At 36.2% G+C, this 20,831-nt stretch overlaps 1 protein-coding gene across 4 annotated transcripts in view; it reads right to left on the reverse strand.

The window, feature by feature from the left end:
- The window catches only part of TTC29 (tetratricopeptide repeat domain 29), a 252,624-nt gene that overhangs the window by 169,023 nt on the left and 62,770 nt on the right, over positions 1 to 20,831 (reverse strand). For all 4 annotated transcript variants that reach the window (XM_025385535.1, XM_025385532.1, XM_025385533.1 and 1 more), the window contains 2 exons: positions 13,143 to 13,355; positions 1,868 to 1,953 (listed from right to left, as the gene is read on the reverse strand). In XM_025385535.1, coding sequence (XP_025241320.1) covers positions 1,868 to 1,953; positions 13,143 to 13,355 — 299 coding nt within the window. The remainder of the gene's footprint in view (positions 1 to 1,867; positions 1,954 to 13,142; positions 13,356 to 20,831) is intronic.

Genomic DNA, 20,831 nt, shown 5'->3' on the forward strand with positions numbered 1-20,831 from the left:
TCTGCACATGTACCCCCAAATCTAAAAGTTGAAATTACAAATAAATAAATACAATGAGACTTGCCTATAGTTAATAATGGTGTATTATATACTTGAAGTTTACTGACACTAGATCTTACATGTCCTCACACACATACAAAAGAGGTTAATACGGGAGCTGATGGACAGGCCAACTAGTTTGATTGGGGAAATAATTTCCCAATATATAGATATATCAAAATGTCACATCATACATCTTAAATATATGCAACGTTTGTCTGCCAATCTTACCTCAATAAAGCTGGAAAAATTAAAATAATAAAACTAGGCATGCCTTCATGCATCAGTATGGAAGAAATTAACTCAAGGTGCAGAACAGTGCATATAAAATGCAACAATTTTCTAAATAACACAAAAGAAACATATATATGCACTTTATAGATATTTGAATATATAGAATATTTTTGGAAAGATAAGCCAGAAATGTGTAACTGTGTTTGTCTCTGAGAAAAGAACTGTGAGACTGACTACAGGGAGAGAAAGAAAATGTAGTTTTCATTGTGAATTTTATTGTATTGTTTGAATTTATTTTGTGCTTGCATTACCTGAGAGAGAAGGAATATCTGTGAGCTAGTTTTCACCTAATTTTCCAACTTGACCTCCAACTGAATCTCATCTTCCACCTAAGTCCTTGCTTCCCAACACACTGAGTGCGTCCATGTTGAGTGTATACACATGGGTGCACACGTGTATATCTACTGTTCTATCATTGTGGACTCTGATGTTTTCTACATGTGTCAATCCTGTCTTTCAAAAACTTTTTTTGGGTGCAGCTTCCCTGGTCTTCAGTGTTGGAACCAACCACTCCTCCCTCTGCACTTAAAAAGCCCCTGTTCATCCTACTTCGAATTGTGGTTATGCCTGCAAGTTGTTTGCCCTCATTAAATTAACTCCTAAAGGGAAGTGTGCATCTCGTTGGTCTCTGTGGTCCCCAAGGTATCAGAAACAAATCTTTGCTGAATGCTAATCATTAACTAAAAAATATTAAGCATAAGAGTTATCTAGGAAAACCTATGTTTTCTATGATATCCGATTGTAAGGGGACTAGAAGAAAATATGTAGCCCAAATATAGTAATTCTACTTTGCAAAAAAATATCTAAAGGAACAAAGAAGATCCCAAAAGCTTAAAATCCAATATTGTGTATCAAACTGGATTATTACAAGAGATGTAGGTGAAATACTTTAAATACATAATAGAGGTAAGAGAAGAAGAAAAAATGACTTCAGTTATAATTCAGGAAAGATCACCCTTGACATTTTTACTTGTTTGTTTGTTTTTAGCCAAAAAAAAAAAAACCTGGTTGCAAAATAGCTGAACAGTGATTTGATTATAGAGCAGGCTACTTCTCAGACTGGGACTAACACCCACCTCCACCTCTGTTGCCTCCTCACTACCTGCACTGAAGAGCTACATCAAGGCAGCTCACTCTATTGCTTAATAACCACATTTTTGTGCGTGCAAAATTTCCCAAATCGTATTATAAAATGACTGTAATTTCTTTTTTGTTATTTACTTTTTACCATCACTTAAACCTATTTCCTCTTGTCCTTGTTGATATGGGCATATAGAGGGCCATATTACTCCATTTATTTAACTTTCACATATCCCAAAGAACTTCATAGTAATTGATTATATACCACTGTACCTTCAATAAACAATAAAACCAATTTTTAAATGCTTCTAGCATATTGCTATTCTGCTTTAATCTCAGTAAAAAGGCACACCTATGTCAGGCCTAAGTCATTTCTGTTGGCCTTGTAATAACATATAATAAAATAAATATACTAAAATAATGAAAAATGGTAGTGATTAAAAGTTTAGCTTACTGTTAATGCAGTTTCATATTCCTCAGCAGCTAAGTGTGCTAAGCCCAAGTAGTAAGAGGCTTCCCCTTCCATCTTTTTGTCACTTCCTGAAGTGAAGATGCAAAAAAATTACCAAGCATTCAAGAAATTGATTTACTACAACAAATAGAATCCTTGCTTTTCAAGACAGTAAAATATTATTATTTTTTAAAGTATGCAGTTTTATCAATAATCCCCACAACCTAGCTGTATACTGAAAAAAAAGGCTGATGTAAACACAATTTACCTGGATCATAGATATTAGAGTAAGATGCTTTAACAATATAATTATATACCTCGTACATGACATACCTCATGCCATTTGGCAAATATACAACTTGTTTATATTCAGTTTATAAAGGGGCTTCCCTTTATAAACACAGCCTAATATTATCATGTTGACATTCATGTATAATTTTTGTACTAGTCCAACCTGTAAAGGCATACAGTCATCTAGCATAGCTGCTACTACATACATAAAACAACTGATAATGGATAACAACCTTAAATGGTGCACAAACATTCATACTCAATCACATGGACTGACATTCAGCTAAGATTCTAACTGCAGATAATTAGCAAATTAATGAATTTTTATTTTGATTATGTTCTGTTTAAGAGCTATTGATTAAAGCGTAGGTGAGAGTAACTGACAGAGCTTAGTTTCCTGGTAGAAAATTCCATGCGTATTTTGAAATCCATACACTTTTCTTTACTAATCACTGGTAATATGCTTTTCATCATCTTTTTTTTTTTTTTTTTTTTTGCAAGAAAGTTAGTCTTTCTAATTCCTGTGGTATCTTACTAATTTTATTTCAGGAATTAACCACTTCTTTCCAAAAGCAAAATGTGTGAAGATATAACGTGGTTCAACATGACATACCTCATACCATTTGGCAAACATATAACTTGCTTATATTTAGTATATTAAATATAACATTGGCTTCCAATGTGACTAACTCCTAGCTAATGCAAATGCTGAGTGATCTAACCTTTGTTTTTGGTCTTTGGAAAGTAAGTGATATGGTTTTGATGTTTGTCCTCTCCAAATCTCACGTGGAAATGTGATCCCCAATGTTGGAGGGGGTGCCTGTGGAAGGTGTCTGTCATGGGGGCAGATCCCTCATGAATGTCTTGGTGCCATCCTCACAGGATGAGCTCTTGCTCTATTAGTCTACATGAGAGCTGATTGCTTTAAAGAGCCTATCATCTCTCTTGCTCCTTCTCTCGCCATATGACATGCCTGCTCCCCTTTGCCTTCTGCCATGATTGGAAGCTTCCTGAAGCCCTCACCAGAAGGAGATGCTGGCACCATGCTTGTACAGTCTGTGGAGTTTTTAAGTTAAAAAAACAAAAACAAAACTCTTTTCTTTATAAATTACCCACCCTCAGATATTCCTTTATGGAAATGCAAAATAGATGAATAGAGGAAGTATCCTTAGATTTCTGAGCTCCACATTCCAACCATGAAGGATGTCAGCAGGAACAATATTTCACGCTGCATTCACTCTCACCACTCACCAAATAACCACTGCTGATGCAGCAGCTCTTTGAAGACTTCAAGGAAATAGGATGGCAAATGCCAGTGACAGTATTTTTTCTTCTTTAGCTATTTCCCTGATTGCAGAGAATTACCCCTTCAAGATCTCATTTTAGCAGAGTTGATGATACCAGTGATCCAGTAAGGGGAATTTTAACTCTTACAATTCAGCTGGGCCCTAACTTTTTCTCTGGTATAGGATTATGGGTTCTGGGACTAGCAAAGGTAAAGACAGAATAGAAGAAAGAGGCTATGACAGGAAGCTACTTATTAGAGAGTTAAAAGTTGGCTGTATGTGGTATGTATTTTCTGTGTCAAGTGGTATAACTGTGTTAAAGCACTAGCAACTGGCTGGGCTGATATAGCACCATCATCTGCATCTAATTTTATGTGAGTGGAAGCTCAGCAAAGAGGAGAAAGGAAGGAAAACATCTATTGCTACTGATACAGTTTGGAAACACCAAATATTAGTTTTTAAATAATATTTAAACATGAGAACTTTTCTTATTCATTAATAAGAGACAAAGTTAAGATAAAGTGAAAGCAATAACATAACAGAGAAAAATGTCAGTAAGAATAGGATTAACAACAACCAAAAAGAAAAGGTTAGGTCTAAAATCTTGGCACTACTAAAATTGAGTGACACATCAAAACTGATGTTTTAGAGGACAGAGACATAAAGAGAGAGAAAATAAATAATAAAGAATAATTATGTAAAGTGTATGCTAACAAGTGTTCTAGGGAGAAAATAGAGCAGGGTAAGGGGAATTGGGAGAGCCAAGTGGGGGTCCAGAGGACAAAGCAGGTTTCAATATTAAATATGGTTATCAGAGTAGACTCCATTGAAAAGGTGGTATTCACAATAATGTGAAATTAGAAATACATAATAGAATTAAATTTGGGAAACTTGCATCTATGTGGAAATTAAAGATGCTCCTAAATGAACAGTGGGTCAAAGAAGATCACAAGGTAAACCAAAAAATATTCTGAAATAGATGAAAATGAAAACACAACAAACCAAAATTTATGGGATAAAACTAACATGTGCATAGAGGGAAATTTATAGCTATAAATGTCTATATTTAAAAATAAGAAGGTCCTTTCCATCTTATAAAACTAGCAAAAGAGGATACAACTACATTCAAATCAAACAGAGGGAAGGAAATAGGAAAGACTTGAGTGGAAATGAAAAAATAAAGAATAGAAAACCCATAGTGAAAATCAACACAACAAAAAATGATTCTTTGAAAAAGTCAACAAAATTAGCAAATGTTTAGTTAGATCAAAAAAAAAAAAAAAAAAAGAAAAGAAAAGAAAAAGAAGAAACCCTTAAATTGTTAAAATCAAGAATGAAAAAAGGTAAATAACTACAGACCTTACAGAAATAAAAAGGATTATAAGAGAATTTTGTGGACAATTACATACTAACAAGTTAGATAAACTAGATGAAATAGACAAATTCCTGGAAAGATACAAACTACTGAAATTGACTTAAGAAGAAATCAAAACTTTGAATAAATTCATAACAAGTAAAGTAACTGAATTAATAATTTAAAAACTTCTCTGAAGAAAAGGCTAGTCAGGCGCAGATGACTTCACTGGTGAATTTTTAAAAAATATTTTAAGAATTAACATCAATCTTTTACAAACTTTTTAAGCTTTTACAAACTTTTTAAGCAATTAAGAGAAAACACCTCCAAAATCATTCTATGAGGCCAGTATTATTTTGACATCAAACCAGACAAAGACATTACAAGAAAAGAAAACTATAAACTCATGTCCCCTATGAACACAGACACAAAAATCCTTAACAAAATTACTAGCAAAGCAAAATCAGTAACATATAAGGATTATACACCACAATCAAGTGGAATTTAGCCCAGCGATGCAAGGTTGGTTCAACATATGCCAACCAATCAGTATAATATACCATATTAATAGCATAAAAGACAAAATCATATGACCTTCTCAATAGAGGTAGGAAGAAAGCATTTTGCAAAATCCAACCCCTTTTCATGTTAAAAACCCTCAATAAACTTGGAATAGAAGGCAATTTTCTCAACATAGTAAAGAGCATCTACAAAAAACCCTCAAAAAACTTGGAATAGAAGAGAATTTTCTCAACAAAGTAAACAACATCTACAAAAAACCCTCAGTAAATATACTTCTGTTTAAAACTGTTGCACTAGAGGTTCTAGTCAGATAAATTAGGCAAGAAAAAGATAAAGCATACAGATAGAAAGGAAGCAGCAAAACTTTATTTGCAGATACCATAGTCTTATATACAGAGAATCCTAAAGAATCCATAACAAACTATCAAAGCTAATAAATGAGTTTAACAAGGTTGAAAGCTATAAGATCAATATAGAAAAGTCAGTTTTATTTCTACATACAGGTTATGAACAATCTGAAAATGAAATTAGGAAACAATTCCATTTGCAATAGCATCAAAAGAATAAAATATTAAAAATAAATTTAACAAAAGAAGGCAATTCTTCATGTACACTGACAACTATAAAACATCATTGAAACAAATTAAAGAACATTTAAATAAATGGACAGATAGCCCATATTCATGGATTGAAAAACTTAGTGTTAAGACGGCAATATTCCCCAAATTGATTGACAGATTCAATGCAATTCCTATCAAAATTCTAGCTCCCCTTTCTGCAGAAATTGACAAGCTGATCCTCAAATTCACATGGAAATGCAAGTGATGAAAACAACCAAAGCAAACTTGAAAAAGAGCAGTATTACAACACACATTTCCCAATTTCAAAACTTACTACAAAACTAGAGTAATAAAATCTATGTATTCTTGTAGTTGTAAGTTAGACAAGAGAGATCAAGGCAATAGAATTGAGAATCCAGAAACAATCTTCACATTTATGGTCAAATAATTTTATATGGGGTGTCATTACAATGTATTGAGAAAAGAATAATGTTTTCAACAATTATTAGTAGTACAACTGGATATCCACTTTCAAAATATGAAGTTGTACCCTCCTCACACCACATTTGCACACACACACACACTTGAAAATAGATCATAAGTTTAAATATAGTTAAAACTATAAAACTCTTAAGGAAGCACTAAACATGGAAAGGAACAACCAGTACCAGCCATTGCAAAAACATGCCAAAATGTAAAGACCATCGAAGCTAGGAAGAAACTGCATCAACTAACAAGCAAAATAACCAGTTAATATCATAATGGCAGGATCAAGTTCACACATAACAATATTAACCTTAAATGTAAATGGACTAAATACTCCAATTAAAAGACACAGACTGGCAAACTGGATAAAGAGTCAAGACCCATCAGTCTGCTGTATTCAGGAGACCCATCTCACATGCAGAGACATACATAGGCTCAAAATAAAGGGATGGAGGAAGATTTACCAAGCAAATGGAGAACAAAAAAAAGCAGGGGTTGCAATACTAGTCTCTGATAAAACAGACTTTAAACCATCAAAGATTAAAAGAGACAAAGAATGCCATTACATAATGGTAAAGGGATCAATTCAACAGGAAGAGCTAACTATCCTAAATATATATGCACCCAATACAGGAGCACCCAGATTCATAAAGCAAGTCCTTAGAGACTTACAAAGAGACTTAGACTCCCATACAATAATAATGGGAGACTTCAACACTCCACTGTCAACATTAGACAGATCAACGAGACACAAAATTAACAAGGATATCCAGGAATTGAACTAATCTCTGCAGCAAGCAGACCTAATAGACATCTATAGAACTCTCCACCCCAAATCAACAGAATATACATTCTTCTCAGCACCACATCGTACTTACTCCAAAATTGACCACATAATTGGAAGTAAAGCACTCCTCAGCAAATGTACAAGAACAGAAATTATAACAAACTGTCTCTCAGACCACAGTGCAATCAAACTAGAACTCAGGACTAAGAAACTCAATCAAAACCGCTCAAGTACATGGAAACTGAACAACCTGCTCCTGAATGACTACTGCGTACATAACAAAATGAAGGCAGAAATAAAGATGTTCTTTGAAACCAATGAGAGCAAAGATACAACATACCAGAATCTCTGGGACACATTTAAAGCAGTGTGTAGAGGGAAATTTATAGCACTAAATGCCCACAAGAGAAAGCAGGAAAGATCTAAAATTGACACTCTACTATCGCAATTAAAAGAACTAGAGAAGCAAGAGCAAACACATTCAAAAGCTAGCAGAAGGCAAGAAATAACTAAGATCAGAGCAGAACTGAAGGAGATAGAGACACAAAAAACCCTCCAAAAAAATCAATGAATCCAGGAGTTGGTTTTTTGAAAAGATAAACAAAATTGACAGACCGCTAGCAAGACTAATAAAGAAGAAAAGAGAGAAGAATAAAATCGACGCAATAAAAAATGATACAAAAATACAAAACAGAAATACAAACTACCATCAGAGAATACTATAAACACCTCTACGCAAATAAACAGGAAAATCTAGAAGAAATGGATAATTTCCTGGACACTTACACTCTTCCAAGATTAAACCAGGAAGAAGTTGAATCCCTGAATAGACCAATAGCAGGCTCTGAAATTGAGGCAATAATTAATAGCCTACCAATGAAAAAAAGTCCAGGACCAGATGGATTCACAGCTGAATTCTACCAGAGGTACAAGGAGGAGCTGGTACCATTCCTTCTGAAACTATTCCAATCAATAGAAAAAGAGGGAATCCTCCCTAACTCATTTTATGAGGCCAACATCATCCTGTTACCAAAGCTGGCAGAGACACAATAAAAAAAGAGAATTTTAGACCAATATCCCTGATGAACATCGATGCAAAAATCCTCAATAAAATACTGGCAAACCGGATCCAGCAACACATCAAAAAGCTTATCCACTATGATCAAGTGGGCTTCATCCCTGGGATGCAAGGCTGGTTCAACATTCGCAAATCAATAAACATAATCCAGCATATAAACAGAACCAAAGACAAGAACCACATGATTATCTCAATAGATGCAGAAAAGGTTTTTGACAAAATTCAACAGCCCTTCATGCTAAAAACGCTCAATAAATTCGGTATTGATGGAACGTACCTCAAAATAATAAGAGCTATTTATGACAAACCCACAGCCAATATCATACTGAATGGGCAAAAACTGGAAAAATTCCCTTTGAAAACTGGCACAAGACAGGGATGCCCTCTCTCACCACTCCTATTCAACATAGTGTTGGAAGTTCTGGCTAGGGCAATCAGGCAAGAGAAAGAAATCAAGGGTATTCAGTTAGGAAAAGAAGAAGTCAAATTGTCCCTGTTTGCAGATGACATGATTGTATATTTAGAAAACCCCATTGTCTCAGCCCAAAATCTCCTTAAGCTGATAAGCAACTTCAACAAAGTCTCAGGATACAAAATTAATGTGCAAAAATCACAAGCATTCTTATACACCAGTAACAGACAAACAGAGAGCCAAATCATGAATGAACTTCCATTCACAATTGCTTCAAAGAGAATAAAATACCTAGGAATCCAACTTACAAGGGATGTAAAGGACCTCTTCAAGGAGAACTACAAACCACTGGTCAGTGAAATAAAAGAGGACACAAACAAACGGAAGAACATACCATGCTCATGGATAGGAAGAATCAATATCGTGAAAATGGCCATACTGCCCCAGGTTATTTATAGATTCAATGCCATCCCCATCAAGCTACCAATGAGTTTCTTCACAGAATTGGAAAAAACTTCTTTAAAGTTCATATGGAACCAAAAAAGAGCCCGCATTGCCAAGACAATCCTAAGTCAAAAGAACAAAGCAGGAGGCATCACGCTACCTGACTTCAAACTATACTACAAGGCTACAGTAACCAAAACAGCGTGGTACTGGTACCAAAACAGAGATATAGACCAATGGAACAGAACACAGTCCTCAGAAATAATACCACACATCTACAGCCATCTGATCTTTGACAAACCTGAGAAAAACAAGAAATGGGGAAAGGATTCCCTATTTAATAAATGGTGCTGGGAAAATTGGCTAGCCATAAGTAGAAAGCTGAAACTGGATCCTTTCCTTACTCCTTATACGAAAATTAATTCAAGATGGATTAGAGACTTAAATGTTAGACCTAACACCATAAAAATCCTAGAGGAAAACCTAGGTAGTACCATTCAGGACATAGGCATGGGCAAAGACTTCATGTCTAAAACACCAAAAGCAACGGCAGCAAAAGCCAAAAATTGACAAATGGGATCTCATTAAACTAAAGAGCTTCTGCACAGCAAAAGAAACTACCATCAGAGTGAACAGGCAACCTACAGAATGGGAGAAAATTTTTGCAATCTACTCATCTGACAAAGGGCTAATATCCAGAACCTACAAAGAACTCAAACAAATTTACAAGAAAAAAACAAACAACCCCATTGAAAAGTGGGCAAAGGATATGAACAGACAGTTCTCCAAAGAAGACATTCATACAGCCAACAGACACATGAAAAAATGCTCATCATCACTGGCCATCAGAGAAATGCAAATCAAAACCACAATGAGATACCATCTCACACCAGTTAGAATGGCGATCATTAAAAAGTCAGGAAACAACAGGTGCTGGAGAGGATGTGGAGAAATAGGAACACTTTTACACTGTTGGTGGGATTGTAAACTAGTTCAACCATTATGGAAAACAGTATGGCGATTCCTCAAGGATCTAGAACCAGATGTACCATATGACCCAGCCATCCCATTACTGGGGATATACCCAAAGGATTATAAATCATGCTGCTATAAAGACACATGCACACGTATGTTTATTGCGGCACTATTCACAATAGCAAAGACTTGGAATCAACCCAAATGTCCATCTGTGACAGACTGGATTAAGAAAATGTGGCACATATACACCATGGAATACTAGGCAGCCATAAAAAAGGATGAGTTTGTGTCCTTTGTAGGGACATGGATGCAGCTGGAAACCATCATTCTTAGCAAACTATCACAAGAACAGAAAACCAAACACCACATGTTCTCACTCATAGGTGGGAACTGAACAATGAGATCACTTGGACTCGGGAAGGGGAACATCACACACCGGGACCTATTATGGGGAGGAGGGAGGGGGAAGGGATTGCATTGGGAGTTATACCTGATGTAAATGATGAGTTGATGGGTGCTGACGAGTTGATGGGTGCAGCACAGCAACATGGCACAGGTATACATATGTAACAAACCTGCACGTTATGCACATGTACCCTAGAACTTAAAGTATAATTAAAAAAAAAAAAAAAAAAAAGAGCAATGAGGAAAAAAAACCCAAAAAACTCTTAAGCATAGGAGTAAATCATTGTGACCTTGTATTGGTCAAAGCCTTCTTAGTGATGATATCAGAAGCAAGAACAGCAAAAGAAAAACTAGATGAACTGAACTTTATCAAAATTAAAAACTTGTACTTCAATGAAAACCATCAGAAAGTGAAAATAAAATCCACAGAACAGGAGAAAATATTTTCAAATCATATATTTAATGAAAGACTTGTACATAAAATATACACGGAATTCTTAAAACTCAATCATAAAAAAAAAATTTAAACCAGGCAAAGAATCTGAATAAAAATGTCTGCAGAGAAGATATCCAAACGGCCAAGAAGCACATGACAGAAAACCCTCAATGTTACTGGCCAACAGGGGAATGCAAATCAAATCCACAGTGAGATACCACATTACACCTACTAGGATGAGTATAATGAAGAAGATAAAAGTAACAAGTGCTGGTGAGGAAGTGGCTAAACTGAAACCCTCATGTATCACTACTGGAAATGTCAAATGGTGAAGCCACTTTGGAAAACTGGCAGCTCCTCAATAAGTTGAACACAGTTGTCATATAACCCAGTGATGCCACTCCTAAGCATACAATCAAGATCTTTGAAAAGTTGTACACAAATGTTCATTCTAGCATTATTCATAATAGGCAAAAGGTGGAAACAACTCATATGTCCATCAACTGATAAGTGAATAAAGAAAATGTGGTATAATCATGCAATGGAATGTGATTTGGCCCTACATGACGGATGAACCTTGAAAACATTATGTTAAGTAAAAGGTGTTGGCTGATGCTACATTTGCGCATTACACCAATGTACCCTAACAAAGGAGTTGGCTGACAGTTGGTGTCAATACCCCTTAAATACTAAGTGAACCAATGTGAAGGGCATGCTTTATTTGGGTAATCATCAGCTTGCTCCTTCAGGCTCCCTGATCAACGTAGGAGACAAGAGTAACGGGATACTTTGTCCCAGAATATTTACCCTCTTTAAGAGCTCTGAAAAGTATTGTGCAATCCTTTAACCTATGTACTTTCTTCGAAGAAAAATGTGGGGACAAATATTTATTGGTTTTAAAAGACATTAAAAACTATAACAGCGTAAGAAGTAAGTCTTCTCTTGTTCTCCTGATCTGATCTTTGGTAAGCGAGAGATGCTTTTTGAAAGAAGACTGCTTGACAGGCTCTGACTGTTGGCAGAGACCCAAGGAACTGCTCTTTCTTTGTGAACTACCTTAAAACTTAGCAAAGTAAACCTAAAGTAATGTATCTTTTCCTAATCAATGCATTCCTTTTCATTGAAATTCCATGTAACTTTCCATGTGACTAAAGTTTGCTGCTGAAATTGATCTAAGAGCTAACTATGTATTTACCCTTTTGGGGGAAGATACTAGACCATTTATACAAAAGTAGTTCATTTAATGAGATGCATCTTTCAGGGGGTGATTTCCTGTAAGTATGTTGACTAATATTATTGAAAGAAGTTACAGAGAGACTAAGCTGTTTATTTTTACTCTTTAGTAAATTAAAATCACACCCAGGAAATCAGTCCTGCTCACTCTAAATAAGCCATCTATTATTTAATAAACCAATCAATTAAATATATCCATGAGCTAATACACTTTAGTTCAGGAGCATAACTTTTATCTTTTTCTCCTTCACGAAAAGGCTACTTTATTAATAAATTACTATATGGTAACAAAATATCCTTGCATTTCAGAAATTAAAAGCTTACAAGAATATGCTCCAAATTTTTTCTTTGTATTTTACCTGTACAGAAATGATACAGACTATGAAAGACATGAGCAGCTCTCATAGAAGCATTTTCACTGCTTTAAGTGTACATATACATCACCTGGATATCTTGCTAACCTGGGGATCCTGCTGCAGTAGGTCTAGGGTGGGACCTGAGACCCTGGCTGTTATAACATGCTGAAGCTGCTGGTCTAAAGGCCACATTTGATCTAAAATATATTACAGTCCTATTTTCCTGTTACTGATAACTAAATATATAGCATATTTTCCTTGTTACCTGACAATGGGGAATGTGCAAACAATGAAAGGTCTCTAAGACTCCAAGGAATATACAACCACATACACACATGCACATTGCACATACCCACGCTTAACTTTTGCAGATGATCTTACCTTCTCACTTTAGGTTCTTTGTTTTACAGCACTACCCCCAGTGGATTGTAATTTTGGAGATAAAGCTTTCAAGAAACTAATGGATTTCTTGTTGTCAGCACTAAGGCACCTCCGTTTTACAGTGAAATTTGAAAGTAAATTGATGGCATTTGTCTTTGCATTTCATAGGAAATAATCACCCTAACACTTGACGATTTTTACTTCACTCTTGGGAGAACCAGTGTCTACCCATTAGAGAAAACAATGTGAGAGTGTTCTTTTCCACCCACCTTCTTTGGCTATTTCAGAAGCTTTTATTAGAATTTTGATGGCCTGTTTGTATTCTTTATTTTGCAGCATTTTGTCTGAGAGTAATCTGTAAGTCCTCAGGAGACTCTCACAGGCCAACAAGTTGAGAGAGCGGCCTGTCTCATCCTTCCATATCCGCCCCTGCGTCAATTGATGGAATGCTTCATAATGCTCAGCAGCTTCCAGAAGCTGACCTGAAGAATAAAAGCCATTCATAAGTATAAAGCAGAGGTCAGAATGTGTTTTCAGAAACTTTGCATAAATTTTAGCTTTACTATTAAATGGAGAAACACCATGGATTATGGTGAAGGATTTCTAAGGCTGAAGATGAATTAAACTGGGAAAGGAGCTATCTCTAATTGGACCTCAGTTTCAGCATGAATTTTAGATAGACACCTGCAAGAGGGAGGGATGTACTCTGGCTAGTAGAAATTTACTGGGCTTGCATATGTTTAGAGAGGGTGTAAAAGGCCAGCAATGATTATTAATCACCATCATATTGGCTAATATTTCTTTAACATTATGTATGCCATGCATCCTTCTATGTGCTTTATATGTATTTCTCATTTTATCTTCAAAACAATCCAATGGAGTGGGACTGTTCTGATTTCCTATTACAGAATAGAAAGCCAAAACTTAGTAAGGTTAAGAATTTTGCTCAAGATGGCAAGTCTAGTGCTATAATATCCAGGAAATCTGACTCTAGAGCTGATACTATCAACCAATATCCTCTACTGCTTTCCCAACAGATGGCAATTTCATCATGCTTTTTTTCTTTTCTTTTCACTCTGTCACACAGGCTGGAGTGTAATGGTGCAATCACAGCTTACTGCAGCCTTGAACTCCTGAGCTCAAGCAATCCTCCCACCTCAGCCTCCCAATTTCATCATTCTTAAAAAAGAATGCATCCATTATAAACTTCAAATTCAAACATTATGGCTCCTTAAACTGCTTCTCGGCCGGGCGCGGTGGCTCACACCTGTAATCCCAGCACTTTGGGAGGCCGAGGCGGGCGGATCATGAGGTCAGGAGATCGAGACCATCCTGGCGAACACGGTGAAACCCTGTCTCTACTGAAAATACAAAAAAAGTAGCCGGGCGAGGTGGCGGGCATCTGTAGTCCCAGCTACTCGGGAGGGTGAGGCAGGAGAATGGTGTTAACCCGGGAGGCAGCAGAGCTTGCAGTGAGCGGAGATCCCACCACTGCACTCCAGCCTGGGTGACAGAGCAAGACACCATCTCAAAAAAAAAAACAAAAAACAACAAAAAAAACTGCTTCTCAAAGTTTGGACTTTCCAATGAGGTTTTTGTATATCCTATTTAGCTTTGAATAATTAGAGTGTAACTAACTGCCTTTTTGGGGATTTTACCCTATAATAAAATCCAAAATATATCTTCTCCAAGCTTAAACTCTAAATTAGCTGTAAGTAATTTCTTTCCTTAAAATATGAGCAAGCATATTTCTAGAAGAGGAGTCTGCAGCTCCATACAGTGGATTTAGTATTTTACTTGTTCATTTCCTCATGGGAATGCTCACAATATCCTGAAATGTAAATACTCTTTTCTGGTATTGGAGTTACATAATTGGAATTGATATAAAGAACACTTACATCTAGGCACACCAACCATAGTGGTTAAGAGTGAGTGTGGGCTCCAAGCAGATGGCCTGTTCCTATCCCAGCTTTCCCAGCTTTTGTTTAGCCTCAGGCTAATTACTGCCCTCTGTGTGCCTTACTTTATTCTTCTGCAAAATAGGATTACTGTGTAACTTTTCAAGGTACTATTGTGAGAAATGAATTCATGAATGTACCATTATACGTTACAGGGCACCTGCTCAGGAAACACAGCTAATGTGATCAGTTGGTACAGTAATAATATCTTCAGAAACTCCAGCAGGCAAACTGAAATATAGCCACTAATTTATTATGTTTATTAAGTATAACTTACTCTTCCCACAAAAAACAAAAATTAGTTGAGTCCCTATAACAATATTATCATGACATATTAAATTAACCTATGCAGGTTATATTAGACTCAATATCTTTCCTCAAATGAATTTCATTGAATAGTGTTGGTTGGAGCTGCTTCCATGACTATTGCATATGATTTCTTCCTATTTGTTGCATTGAATTCGTTACCAAAATTAGTATTAAAGAATGCACATAGAAATAAGAATAGTAGTCTCAAAGAAAAACAACCAGTGGTGGTGGGTAATCAGTAAACACTCTGTAAAAATTCAGTGGACAGTCCAGGCACAGTGGCTCACACCTAAAATCCTAGCACTTTGAGAGGCTGAGGCGGGTAGATCACGATGTCAGGAGTTTGAGACAGCCTGGCCAACATGGTGAAACCCTGTCTCTGCTAAAAATACAAAAAATCAGCTGGCTGTGGTGGTGCACACTTGTAGTCCCAGCTACTCAGGAGGCTGAGGCAGGAGAATCGCTTGAACCCAGGAGGTGGAGATTGCAGTGAGCTGAGATCGTGCCACTGCACTCCAGCCTGGCAACAAAGCAAGATTCCATCTCAAAAAAAAAAAAAAAAGAAAGAAAAAAAAAAAGAAAAATTCAGTAGACATGGACAGTCTAAGTCCTTGCTGAGCCACGCAGGGGGGCATGTTAGCGAAGATACATACAGAAAGGGCAATGTGTACTGCAGATTTGTTTATAAATTTATATTATGAAACTTTCATATGATAGGAGACTGCAAGCCATAGGGATGATTTTATATAAGTCTATCTTGTTACATGAACAAGTGTTTACAATAAGTAAATATATTAGGAAATATAAACAAATTTAGAAAGCATTATCAGTGCTATATCTGGGAGGTAGGATTATGGGTAACAGATGGTTTCTTTTTTGATTTTCTGTTTTCTTTTTCTTGATTTTTTTTTTCTGTTTGCTTATTAGCATTTCCTAAAGTTTCCATCATCAAAGCATGTTAATTTTGTCATCAGGATATACAATGAAAGTCATTTAAGAAATAATGCTCAGTCCCTTTTTCACATTGATACAAATACTCAAGGTTGAAGTTCATGGCTCTCATCTATCTTTACTTCTAGCTGACACTTTTTTCTTACCTTCCAGAAAAACAGGCATAATTTTTCATCTCTCCCATGTAGCACCTCTTACCAGAAACACCTTGCTCCAAATACCCACGACCCTCATTTTTAAAAACTAGAATGGAGCATTGACATATTTGTGCGTTATATTTCCTCTGTTAACTGTATTTCTGCCTATGAAGTATACCACTGTAGCCCTGGAAAGATGTATACAAGAGTTCCGTTTCTTTTTTCATCTAGTGTCCATCTATTCATAAAGTACAGACACGTATTTCTTTTTGGCCATGTAAGTAGGGAAAGGAGGATATAGAATGCTGTGAGAAAAACTGATAGTTCCAGAATAGATAGGGATCATAAAGGATGTGAAGCTCTGGGTAACTCAATTAGAATTAGATGCAAATGAGGTATAATGATGTCAATAGCAAATGAGAACAGATATCCATCTCCAAAATTTGATCTATATGGGGGCAGAAAGGGAAGGTGAGGGGAGGGTCAAGTAGGAAAAGAAGAAGTGGAAGAAATCAGGACAAAATGGGAGGTGGGAAGAGTGGAGTGAAGGCTGGGGCTGTGTCTTCGTATTCCATATCAGCCAGATGTCCTCTGTGTTATGTTACTGGGTCTTGGGTTGCTGTTAGGTATCCTGGATAAGGCTGCCAAAGCAGGAGTGAAATGAGGATTGTCCTCAGGACACTGGTTTCATCTGGTGCCTTCAGAAGGCAACCTTGGGATGGTTAGAAATAATAGTAGTCTTTTCAGTTGGATTTGCTTTTTGCTAGAGCTGCAGGGCTAGTATCAATGTACTACTTAGCTCATGGTTATTGGCCAAAGTTCAGCTCTCAGAAGGGTCTGTTTGGAGTCTTCCCTGAGGTAGGAGCTTGAGATGCTTGGGTAAAAGAGAACAGTGACCTACTCTTTCATGAAGGTCTATTAGGTGCTAGTCAAAATGCAGGGCTTTTCTCCCCCCTACACATTAACTTACTGAACATTCCAAAAACTGGTGAAGTATATATGATTGTTGCTTTTTCACTAAAGAGGAAACTGAGACTCACAAAGTTTATATGACTCAAGTATATGCCCCAGATTTATCATAAGTGATGATTAGGATTTAAACCCAAGGTCACCAAAAGCCCACACAACTGGTTCCACCACATCAGATACTAGTAAACAAATAAAGAGCCAGGAAACTTAGGTGGAGTGAGATAAATTCTCTGGACATGAATCTCTTGTGTTACAAATGATGACCAAATTTGCATGATTCCTAGTCGCTTCCAGTTCTATAATTCTCCAACTTTGCTCAGGCCACCATAGGTCACCTTAAAGAAAAGCACAGATGTGAGCCCCTGATGTGCTTCTGATCGGTCTTTCTGAAGAAGCAGTTGTATAACCAGCTGTTTCTGAATTCCCTGCTCTCTTCTAAGCCATGCAGTGACATCTGTGGGGGGCTCTGGAATTCTGTGGGTACCCTAGACTCAGGCACCTGTGGCCTCATCTCACTATTCATGGTTTCACTTCCCCCTGCTTCACCATTTTCCCACAGATGAGGTCAGTGGGGTCCTGATTAGTACTACTTTAAATGGAGGTCCCTACTACACAGAAGCAGTTTTCCAGTCCTTCTTATATGTAGGGATTCATTTCTAAAAGCATTTGGTGGCAGTAAATAAGTCAGCAAGAAAATAAGCCAGCAAAGATTTGATCCAAATGACCACAAGCACACAAATGACTTATCTGCAATTTCTAAAGGCTGGCCAGAATTTAAAGCATATATTATGATATAGTAGAATATTTGATTTAAAAATATTAAAAGATATGCCCATGCTATGAAGAGAGCGTAATAATTTAAATATGCAAGCATTTCCCTTTAAGCATGATTAACAGTGATATGATTTCCATCCAATGTCTATTTCCAACCATGAATTGGAGTTTTAAAATCATCTTGTTTTCTGAGTAATCATTCTGATATTAATTAAGACTAGACATTTATTAAGATATAATGCATACTGCTTTTATCTGAAAATTTTAAATTCAATTTACCTGAGAGAAATATTATAAAAGACCTCAATATGGTGATCACTTTTACTAAGCTAAATATAAATATCAATGTAGATAATGAATCAGATTTTCTCACCCGACTCATAGCATTCCTTTATAACTTCTACAAAGTGTTCATATTTAGTCTACCTTTTGGCACCAAATAAACTTTAACACAACAGGATCTAGAAATCTCACTTGGTTCTGATGTCAATCTTTTAGAAGGACAAGAACAAGTGTTTAAGTGTCCAAGGTCTGTCCTCCTCTGGAATTATCAAGTGTTGACATTATTTTCCATCAAGGAATAGGGACAGCAAAAAGAGGAATAATTTTACCAATGTATCACAAATATAAAAGTTCACAGAAAACAGGACAAAAAAGAAGGCCTGGGGACTATTCACAGGTATGAAAGTCTTGGTAGGGGAAAGTGAGTTTTCTCATGGTGCACCAGGAATTACCCGCAGATCTTCATCATCACTGTGAGTAACCAGATCACAGTGGTAACCACAGTAAGGAAGACACACTAACTGCTGAATTAAAGGCCTGCATGCATGGCTCTATAGCAAGCACAAATCCAGACAGTCCACCAACATTTCATGTGAACCAGGGAAGAAAATAGAGCCAAAATGTTTTGTTGGAGAGGCTGGGGATGGCCCTCCACAAATACCCTAAGTAGTCAATTTATTTCAATAATATGAAGTAGGATCAGAAAACACATCTTAGGAGAACACTGTGAACAACTGCATTAAACAAGAGTATCCAGGTATGAATAGAAGTAGCCTAAACCTAGTTTTGTTTTGTTCATCAATTATATGACATCTACATAAACAATGAGGAGTTTGGCATGCATTCATAGTTTTTCAACTAAAGGAACGAGCACTCAAAATAAAACTACTACAAGGGAGTTTTACTTTATCTAAAGCCCACTCAGACAAGAAATCCATCCATTTATTTAAAAACACAAACAAAACCCAAACAATGTTGTAAACTGTAAAATGCTTGGTAGGATGTTAAGACAAACACGATGCAGGGAAAATAAGATTTTATATAGTTGGGTATTATCCAAATTGTTGCTTACCCTCTTCCCTGCACAACATCTCTGAAAGTTTATAGATATTTGTTGTATCACAGCAGATGTCTAGAACAAATATTAAGCAAAGGAGAATGTATATGATCTCTCCCATTTTAGTTTTTTTTTAAAGTAGGAAGATTGACTAGATATTAACACAAATGGGTTTAAATGTGAAGCTGCCATAAAAGCAGGAACATAAATGTAATTCTCCCAGCCGCTATTTTGATGCACATTTTTGATTCCATGAATATTTTATGAAATGGCCCAAACTAAAGCCATATAACATTCCTGCATTACTGATGCTTGCGCCCGTAAGCTACGAACATTAGAGGCATGATTGAGTGCATTAAAATGAACTCATTCAGCAGTGCATTGATTACTTGAAGGGGGAGGGAAACAAAAAAAGAAAAAAAGGAAAAAAAGAAGTTGCTCCACTTAAGAAAACAGCATACAAATCTAAAGTTTGCAACACAATAAGGGCAAAAACAAGTTTAAATAAAATAATATGCCATAAATACAGCATGACTCTGTCCAGATCTGACATTAATTAGACAAGGTGTTAATTATGTCCAAAGATGGCTGCTGGTATTGTTCAGGTAATTTAAAATGTCACAATCTCTAAGACGCATAGACTGGTCTGTTTTAGCTCCTTGCATCAGCAATTCTGAAAATAGGTAATTATTTCCTTTTCTATCGACTTGTACATTTGCCAGTAAAAACAATGCTGCAGAAACAATTGCATGAAAATAATTTGACAGATCCATAAGACCTGTTTCTTCAGCAGCACTGGTATAAGTCTTAAGCACATTTAGTTCGAAATTGTGCACATTTGCTGAAGACTTTAGGGAAATATTCCACTTTAGTTTAAAACAACAACCTAAAGGAACAATAAAGCTTTACGTGTATTATATTACATTTTAATCTGGAGCTACTGGACATCTTTGGTGCAAATTACCATTCTGTACAACAGAGAGATAAAATCTGCTAGAAGCAATATTGAACAGTAGCAAAAAGAGAAAAATGTTATTGCCCCTTTGTAAAAACAAAAGACACTGCTTTCCATTTTGTCTTAACTGCATGAACAATTTATACTATCTTAAGGTTTTTACATTCAATTATGATAATTATAACAGCACTACAAATGCTGAAATAGTTAAGGGCTTGCCACACTTCCAGCGGAAACTATCACTTTCAAGGGTTTATCTCCTGTCACAAGAGATTTGTTGTGCACTATAACCCACTGCACACCATTGCAAAATGGAATGCTGGAAAACAAAGATTTTGTTCGGTAACTCAATAGCATCCCTAATAAACTGAGAAGAAAATGTGCCCATAACTTTTGAGTAGCTACTTTTAGATATTTAGAAGAAATGTAAGATGCTAGTTTAAAAACGGAATCCTCTCTTTATCATTTGGAGTGCTGATTTCAAGTGGACATTATAGGAATGCTACCACACACCAGTTAAATAGTATCGGTCATATTGACCAGACAATGAAAACAATCCCATGTAG

The sequence above is a fragment of the Theropithecus gelada genome, chromosome 5, assembly GCF_003255815.1.
Source record: "Theropithecus gelada isolate Dixy chromosome 5, Tgel_1.0, whole genome shotgun sequence".
NCBI classification, from domain to species: Eukaryota; Metazoa; Chordata; class Mammalia; order Primates; family Cercopithecidae; genus Theropithecus; species Theropithecus gelada.